The sequence below is a fragment of the Pteropus vampyrus genome, unplaced genomic scaffold, assembly GCF_000151845.1.
Source record: "Pteropus vampyrus isolate Shadow unplaced genomic scaffold, Pvam_2.0 Scaffold3, whole genome shotgun sequence".
Lineage (NCBI taxonomy): Eukaryota > Metazoa > Chordata > Mammalia > Chiroptera > Pteropodidae > Pteropus > Pteropus vampyrus.
This window is the reverse complement of record NW_011888784.1, coordinates 16,783,790-16,793,344: the sequence shown is the minus strand read 5'-3', so window position 1 is coordinate 16,793,344 and position 9,555 is coordinate 16,783,790. Positions and strand designations below refer to the sequence as shown.

The window sequence follows — 9,555 nt, the reverse complement described above, 5'->3', positions numbered from 1 at the left end:
GACTTTTAATAAGCATTTATTTAACTGTTATATTGTGTGAAGTGAAATGAAAGTGTAAAGGAGAAGTTAATTAATCTAGTCCAATTTGATTTATTTGGGACAATTACTAAATTACACATTAAAATTAAAAAAATACAAATAAAAAAGGAACTTTTAGGGTTACTTAAGATAAATTTAATAATCTTCTTAATATTTACTTCTTAATATTGTAAACATTCAATGTTTAGAATTCTAAATATTCAATGTTTACTTCTTAAAATTCTAAACATTGTATGTCATGTCACTTTACTAAATTTTTATGCTTCATAATCCTTTAATAATGACTTTTCCAGAAACATTTTCAAGAACTTATACCAGAAGTTTTGTACTTCTTGTAATAAAATAAAAAGAAAATAACTAAGAAACAAGACTTCAAAATATTTTAAGTTTTGTCTACTAAAGTCCTGTTGTTTTAAATTAGTTAAGTATATATTTAAATATATGTAAATAAGTCTTTTATTTTTAAATTTATTTTTCTTAATGCTTAGTTTGCTAAAATAAAATATGAATCTGAGCATAAATGACATACTCAAAAAGGACTAAGCAATAGAGTAAAAATTAAAAATTACTTTGGGTATCGATAAAGTCTTTATGCTTGAGTTGTTTTATCTTTCTAGACTTACGAAAAATTTAAAATTACTTAATATTTACAAACATGTTTAAGTTTTATTACATTAATAGATCTACTCTCTATAAATAACATATATTCTTAAAAAATAAGTTCTCTTTGAAGTTATTCTATTTGCTTATATTTTGTTCTATTCCAACAGACTGGTCATTTTTAATTTTCCAACTCCTTTGGATTTGAGGAACTCTTTCATATTTAGACTTTAAGAACTACAGGTGGCTAAAGAGTAATAAATACAATGCCCTTCCATTCAATGGCCTTCAATAAAAGCGATGCAATAGCAAAAACAATTGCTTAATTCATTTATCTCTCTGTTAAACTACATGTAAGGCTGAAAGAACATTTTTATATTATGCTGATATTATAATAAGTAGGTCACTATAATGCCATTGATTGCAACTCACAGCATTTTTGCCTACATTAAAGAACTTGATGATTATTCTTGCACTCTTTCTGTGAATTAAAATTAGAATATTAGCCCCTAAAAATTAATATGCTATAGTTACCAATAATGTAACGAAATCTAAATTATGTTACTTTGAGATCAACAATAGGTTCACGTGAACTATTTTCTGTATCTTCCGCTTGTAAAGGAAAATCCAGTCTCTTCCTACGCAGAAGTATCAGATTCTTGCAGCATCCATGACACTTGTAAGCATTCAGTGGTCAGACACCACTACATATCCTTCAAATGATATGGCCCAGTGAAGCTGGAAGGTGTCGTCACGGAGCCAGGCAGCGTGGTATCTCAGCCATCCACTAGGACAGAGCCAGCAGGCCCCAGCTGGTGCACTGAATTCAGACTAAGGTGGGAAATGGATTTTGCATTTTGAAAGTCAACTCTTGTAACAATGAACCCTAGGACACACTTATTAGATAAAAGTGTTTGGAGGGCTTCAGAAATTATTTATTGGCTCAAATTTATAATGCTCATTTTCCCAAATTACTCTTAGAACAAGTTAAATCTTAATTTTATTATCCTTCTGGGTTTTTGAATTGATACTAGGTTGTATATATTTTTAAAAATATGAATAAATGTACATTCAGGTCTATAACTGTGTTGTCTGAATCTTGCAAATATATGATATATGCTAAATTAAGTATACTTGTAGGTCATTTAAAAGTTATAAAAGTTAAAATAACAGAATATTAATCATTAATGCCCATTGTGTGATGACATTTACCCATCACACAAAGCTTACCATCTTGATGTTTAGACAAATCAAAAACTCTTACAAAATAAAAATATATTCCACGTTCTTGTTCTCATTTGTACTCCTGTGTTCACTATTCAAGCACACAGGGGCTTGAGTTCTTGCTTGTGCTATTGTCTTACTGTTAGCTTTTGACATCACAATTTATTAACTCATCTCTCACAAATATATAAAAAATCAACTTACAAGACTTCTAAGTTCAAGGTTTCCTATGCCCCTGTGGGCTTCACCTGAACACCAGTGTTGCCTAAACAACTGTAGAGAATATCTTCCATTTCTTAAAACTTTAGTTAGCTAGGTCTGGTAGAAACATCACAATGGAAAAAAAATAAACATTTAGTTCCATAAAGCTGCACAAAGTGAACCCCATCGTTTAGAAATCCTTCTGAATGGGAAAATGCCATGATGGGTTTTTATACCATGTACCTTCTAATGTAACATTCTGGACTAGGCTGGGGTTGCCTGGCATCTGGAATCATGGTGTTTTATCATGAGAAACTGAGAAGATAATGCTTCTCTTTTCTAAAAAGAGAAAGCAACCCTCTGCTAAGGCTCATCAAAAAGGGTTTTTAAATTGGAGCCAATAAAACATGATCGTCAATTCCTACAGTCTTGTCTTTAAAAAAAAAAAACAAAAACCCAACTCAGCAGCATTTTAAAAAGGCATTGTTTCTCTCTCCCCTTTGACATTAAATCCTATTTGCAACACACACAAGGGACGGATTCCAAATATCAACAACAGCCAGAACAACTCCCCAATTTCTTTGTGACTTCTGACCAGGCACGCAGACCTAACTGGAACTAGATGACTCCCCTCCTTCCAATTTTCAACTGTGCTACTCCCTTTTGAGATGGGAGCCAATAGGCATTTTCACTCTGACACCCTGAAACCTTTTGCTTTGCTCTTTTAAAAGTGAAAAGGAAAGGCTTTTCAAAGATAGAAAAGTTTGCCTGGGTATGTGATGCCAGAATTTCCAGTAGCATTTTAATAGACATGGCATTTGGAGCTCTAACCACCAAAGGGAGCATATCCCAAGCACTGAAAAACAAAAATTACTTGAGCTTCTGACAGAAAGAATGAAAGCTTTCCTCTTTAAGCATGGCTAGGCATTTCTGCTGGCCCAAAGCAGGAAAGAGGTGATGTGGGGTAGGAACTTCTCATGGCAGAAACCTCTTCCTTAAACAAGCTCATTTTGAGATTTGGAGGGAGGACTGGATAGAGAGGGTTCCAGAGCTGCACTTCTAACTGCCCTGGTCTTTGGCACACCTGCCTGTCACTTTCGGTCCACAAGCCTCATACTTCTCGCTCTGGGGATATTGAGAACATGGGCTTTCTAGTGCTCAAGGATGCTATTAGGCCGGTTGTCTGTTGACCTTTCAGGGACTATGAAATCGACTTTCCCCACACAGTCTGAATTGTTTGTTTGCGTTTGTTTTCAGCCTGCCAGAGCCTCCCGCCCAGCCCAGCCCTCTCCCCGCTCCTCCCTGCCCCCACCCTCTCTCCGGCCTCATGGGCTCGCCCCCACCCCAGCTCTCCTCTTTGTTATCTCCTACCTGCTGGCCAGGCTCTGCCTGCAGTGCTGCCTGAAGGGCATCAGGTGGTAGTTCATGGCGTCCAGCAGCAGCTTCTGGCAGACCGGGTCGGTGCGCATGAAATCCACTGACTGGACCCGCTCCACCAGCTCCGGGGCCGGGATGAGCGCGAAGCGGAGGCGCTTCATGAGGTCGGGCGCGTACTGCATGCGGGTCTCGCGGTCGTGCTCCAGCCACAGCACGGACATCTGGAAGAGCGCCAGCTCTGACTCCACGGGGGGCGGCAGCGAGTCCAGCAGGGCGCGCATCTCCTCAAAGTTGAGCAGCAGCACATCCTCCACCAGGTACTTGTTGGCCAGCTTCTTGGTCTCCTCCAGGCCGTGCAGTGCTGCGATCTTGCACACCTGCTTGTAGTTCTGCACCGAGATCTGGTCGTTGAGGAACTGTACGCAGAGCTTGGTGACCTGGGGGATGTGCAAGATCTTGCTGACCGACAGCACCTCCTCCACCGTGTCCAGGGAGAGGGTCACGTTGGCCGTGTAGAGGTACTCGAGCACCAGGCGCAGCCCAATGGACGAGCAGCCCTGCAGCACCAGGTTGTTGATGGCCCGGGGACTGGTCAGCAGCTTGTCGTCGGGGGAGGAGGAAGGAGTCCCGGGCTCCTCCTGTGGCGGCGGCTGCTGTGGCTGTGGCGGCTGCTGCTGCGGCTGCTGCTGCTGGTCCTTGGGGGCTCCCAGGCCGTCCTGGCCGCCGACCCCTCCCCCGAGAGGGGGGTGGCTGGAGAAGAGGGATCTGAAGTACTGCGAGCAGGAGGCCAGCACGGCCTTGTGGCAGTGGAACTGCTGGCCCTGGGCCGTCAGGGTCACGTCGCAAAACAGCTGCTTCCTCCACAGCAGGTTGAGGCCGTGCAGCAGGTTGTCGCTGTGGCTGGGGTCGAAGGTTGAGGTCCTGTCCCCGGATCTGGACATGGCGAGCTGACTCCGCGCACCTGGCTTTAAACCCTCCTCCAGCCTGGCAGACAGGGGTGGGGGATGGGAGGGAGGGGAGAAGAGTAGTGGAGGGGGTGGGGTGTGGCCGGGGTGGGGAAGGGTGTGGAGGGGAGGGGAGAGCGAAGAACAACAATCAGTGCTCAGCTTGGCTTCTGCCCGGCGCGCCTCCGGGCCCCGACCCCACGGGGGAGGTTTGAAGGCGCCGGATCCGTGAGCGCCACCAGAACGGCCCTGTCTGGGGTCCGTGCGCCGTTTCTGCTCCTTGCTACTCTTGCCACCGCCTACACACTTCGTCCCTCACTTTCCTAAAACCACCCGGGCTCGGCTCTTGGCAGCGACAGCGGTGGCAGCAGCGACGGCAAAGTGCAGGCTGAGGCCGAGACACCTCGTGGGCTTGTGTCCATGCCGGGCCGGATGAAGGAACAGGCCAGGGAGTGGGGAGCCAGGGGTGCCCCGAGAGCGCAGAGGCGACCGACGGCGGAGATCCCCGGCCAACTTGTGCCTGCAGCTTTTAGTTTCGCAGTTGGTCCAGTTTTGGGGGATAGAAAAGGGGGCCTGACTACCGTGCGGGTGGGTGATTCTTAACCCTCCAAAAGCTGGGAACTCCTTCGATTATCCGTGTTGCCCCGAGAAACTCCTGGGCTAACAGTCTGAGAGAGCAGATAAAGCCCTTTCTTCTCCCGGGAAAGTGCAGCGGAGCGCGGTGAGGACCAGCTCAGTGGACTCGGCAGAGGCGGGAGCTGTCCTTATCAATTCTAGCTCATTTCCCTCACCCCAGCCCTGCCTGCTTCCCTGCTTCGCAAACTGTTGGCTTCCCCGTCACCACTCAGTTTTGCTTATTTTCCGGAGACGCCTTTAAACCTGGCAGGAGAATCCCTCCGGCCCCAAACCCACGGCCCCCTATCCTCCTTGCCACCCCCCCACCCACCCCGCTATGCATTTCAAGGCGCGGAAGTTCAGACGCGTATCTCCCCTTTTCTTGCCGGGCGGCACTGAGGAAGATGAGGAAGGAGGAGTGGAGCCACTGGGGTGGATTTGGAGCAAGAGCCAGGAGGGATTCGTGTACATGGTCCTCCCTCGTGGGCATTAGGCACAGTGGCTTTAACTGAAGTAACTGTGAGAAGTTCAAGTTAACAGGCAGGTGTTGGGGGAGGGGTGGGGGCTGTCCAACACGGGGGGGGGGGCGAGGGCGGTGTTCCTAACGGGGTCTCTGCATCCCACCCAGCGTTGTCGCCCGCAGCCGAAGCTTCCTTCCGAGCCCCCCGGGTATAGCCCCCAGCAGCCCCCACCCGGGCAACCCCACTCCCCTGGCCCTGGAACTACTTCTGCAAAAAGTCTGAGCTGCCCACATCTAGACGGAGGAGGGCAGGATGGGGGAAGGCTAGGCGAAATCGATACGCCAGGTCCTTAACCTGTAATTGCACCTTCTAGGGCTGAGGAGAAAGGGACCCTCTGCCCACATCCCACCCGCGCGCCAGCCAGCCGGGGACAGCCGCCTCCGCCGCCGCCGCCGCCGCCGCCGCCCGGCTCAGAAGGATCCCGCCGGACCTGCCCCTTCCACTGCGGCTCACTCTGCCCTGCCTGGCGCCGGTCCTGGACCGTCGGCTTCCTATTTATACCAGACTGGGCTCCTCTCGACTCACTTTACATCCCGTTCCAGGGGGACCCTAACCTCCCTCGAGCTCCCTCCCCCGGCAGCATCCCCCCACACTCGCCCCCAAAGCTTTGGCTTTCCTGAAACATCTCTGAGTCTCTCCCTTTAAGTGGACCAGGTCAAACCTCTCTCGCTCTCCCCGCTTCGTTGTTCACCCCCCCCATCTTTTCTTGTTCCCCTTCCTTCTTCTCCTTTGCCTTTTCCCCTCATCCGCTTATTTCTTGCAACAGTTTAATTCTTTATGAGCGTTTGCCACACAACTACCCGCCCCCCGTCTCCCTCCCAGTCCCTTCCCCCGTCAACAATCCAAAAGACAGATCAAAATACACACAAGGCAGACACAAGGCCAGAAACTTACCTGCTTTCAACCAGCTGCAAAGTCAAGGCTCACTTAAGCTCCCCCCCAAAAATCAATTGTCCTTCCTTTTTAAAGGTTTGCTCTCTCCTTGGGAGGGGGAAAACACCTTCTGGTTCCCAACTCCAGGCAGTCACTCTTTACAATTTATTTTGTCGTACATCATTTGATCACCATGAATTAGCAACAGCAAGAAAATGTAGGAGAGGGAGAAAAGAGAGAAAGAGAGAGGGAGAGAGAGAGGGAGAGAGAGGGAGAGAGAGAGAGGGAGCAGAGCTTTCTGCAAGAGAAGAAGAAGAAAAAATGTACGTGTGACAAATTATGCTACCAAGAAACAACACATCATTATCCTTGGGCCTGGGGCTCAGTGAGTCGTAACGAGAGTAATAGGAAATCCACGGTTGGGGAGAGAAACGGTCGTGCTTGGCCAGTAGAGAGAGACCATACAGGGGGATGGATGCTGGAGAGACTCGCAAAATTATGGCTCAAGGCTATTGTAAAAATTGTCGAGCGTAAATGACTGCGATTTCAAACATCTTTGGAAGAAAGAAGGGGAAAAAGCGAGCCCCCCTCCCTCCCTCTCCCTCTCTCTCCCTCTCTCTTCTCTCTCTCTATAAAGAACCGTCAAGTTTTAGTGCGCATTGCTAATTAGTCAATTTCTCTCTGCCTTCACAGGCTGGCGACTTCGCTGCTGAGCTGAAACTGCTAATTTCTGTGACCAGCTTTTTTCTTAGCTGTGATCTGGATGAATGAGTAGCTGTCTCACAGAGATGACAAAAATAAACTCTAATCCCCCCCAAAATTTCCACTACATCTTTCTCATGCATAGATTTATGATCTTAAGCGCTCTGTGCAATATGCAAACTTTTTTTTTGTCTGTATATATGCTCTTGTTTCCAGATTTCACTAAATTGGTATGCTGCTTTTCCCTCCCACCCCTTTCTCACCCCCCCCCCCACACTATGAAATGCAGAAACTGTCTGATCTCAAAGTATGCCAAGATGCCACTTTACAGTGTCTTGGTATTTGGGGTGTGAGTCTGACTTGAAAGACACTAGCCCTTGCCTAAGAGGTGAGTGGCTGACTGTACAAACAGGGGTTGGGGAGAGCAGAGCTGGTAGACAGAATAGAGGACAGTCCTTTGCTTTATATGTGTTTCCCTACACTATTCAAGCTTTAAAATATGTTGGAAAACATATTTTCACTATAATTTTGTCTGGTTAAACAACCATCTCTGAACTTCTCTGTCAGCGCTTCAACAGATGAGAGTTCAGAAGTCACATTTTTTTTTTTTTTTATTGGGAGATTATCATAGTGTCAGATTTGTCTTTCAATTAGGAGTCTTTGATCCGCAGGAGCTAGTATCAAGGGCTAAGAAACCTAGCTACAATTTCACAACTGTAACCTTTCAACTTTGGAGCTCATCTGATAGAAAAGGATGACCACATCCAGCTCACATTTTTGACCCTGCTTAGCATGCAAACCAAACCCCAGCATGATTCCAGAATTTTAGGTGTACCAGAGATTCATGTGCATTTTTGTAGAGGACATGTTCTCTAGATTTATCTCATGATGTATTATTATGCCCTTACATTTATAGCCCTGCATTTTGGTTGTCAATGGGGGGTTGGAGGTGTCCAAGAAAGAAAGGGGGAAAAAAAAGCAGAAAAAGGAAGGTATGCCCTTGAATAAAATAAACGTGAAAGAAAGCTGAACATGAGTTAAATTGAGTTTTGTTTGCTATTAAATATGTGAACATGATTCATTCTAATTTATGTGTGCTCTGATTAGTAAACTTATTGAAATACACATTGGGGTGCCACTGAAAGGCTGTCTTTCTACCTTCCCCTTTGATTTCTGAGAGATGGAAAGACACCTGCTTAAGGGAGGGGGGAAACTGAAATTCTTTGGTTCAGAAATAGGGAATTCCCCATTTAGAATGGTAAACATTAACATGCATGTGGGATATTTCCTCTTAAATGAAGGACTGATCTGAAGCATTTATCCCTCGCAAAGGCCCTTGTCTATTAAGATCCTAGATTATCTGAAAGTAAGACTTCTTTATTCAGATCTTGCTGAGATGCTGCATTCTCATATTTATATTTAGAATAGAAAAAACGAAATACATGGTAAAATGATAAAAAAAGAGTTTTTCATTTAGAGAGGTGGGGTGGGGGGAAGAAAACAGATTATTCATATCTTTGGGTGCTATTATTTGTTTTGATTTTTTTTCTTTTTTCAATTTTCCTTATTTAGGTCTTGAACAGAAAGATTGTGTAACTATCAATAGAATGCCTTTCTGGGATTTTGTTTCATTAGCAATTCAAGCTATCAAGTACATGGAGTGTCACCAAACTTTCATACTGCAAAGTATAATTTGTATTGTACCATTTGATATTGATCTTTTATGAGCCTTCAATGAAGTACCTGAACTAAATTTGAAGGCAAATAAGGGTATTGATTACTTAAATTATTTCCATCTTTCCATTCTATCATAGAGGAATTGAAGTAGGTTTTGTAGACTTCTAAATATCTCAGTTTTGAATTTCTGTTTGTTTGGTGTTTTTCCCCGATAGGCTGTCTTGATCAGTAATTATGATTATTGGGATCTTTGTTGCTTCTAAATAATATAAAGCTACATTTCAAAAATTTTGATCACCTGTAATTTTAATCCTTATATAACAACTAGAGTGGAAGGGGAAGTGAGGGGGCTTGCAATTCTGAAACAAGTGCTAAATGAAGTGGCTAGGTTGCTTTCTTCTGAGCTTTAAAGTTATACTATTTGAGACTGTTTAAAATTCCAGAGGAAAAAATACAAGTATAGCTATTCTGAAAGCAATTAAAAAAAGAATATTGGTAATATAAGAGATCCCTTCACAATCTGTGTGTAAACTAGCATATATATCATGTAAATTTCACACCTCCAACATCTTGCACTGGCTTTGACTGAAATTATTGTAGAACTCACAAATGATATGACACTATTTACAATAAATCCCGTTATGAAAGATTCAATTTGCAGCAATCAGTTGCTAGCTACTAAGCGATGGCAAGTATTTGAATTTTATCCTACTTCACTGTTCAACGTACAGAAATTGCATCTGTGTGTTTGATCTGTCCTGCTGAGCACTATCAGCAGCTTG

General features: G+C 44.6%; 1 protein-coding gene across 1 annotated transcript in view; it reads right to left on the bottom strand.

The window, feature by feature from the left end:
• The window catches only part of KLHL14 (kelch like family member 14), a 119,325-nt gene extending 114,943 nt beyond the window's left edge, over positions 1–4,382 (bottom strand). Inside the window, exon 1 of the mRNA XM_023532092.1 lies at positions 3,436–4,382. Coding sequence (XP_023387860.1) covers positions 3,436–4,382 — 947 coding nt within the window. The remainder of the gene's footprint in view (positions 1–3,435) is intronic.
• Positions 4,383–9,555: the final 5,173 nt, after the last annotated feature.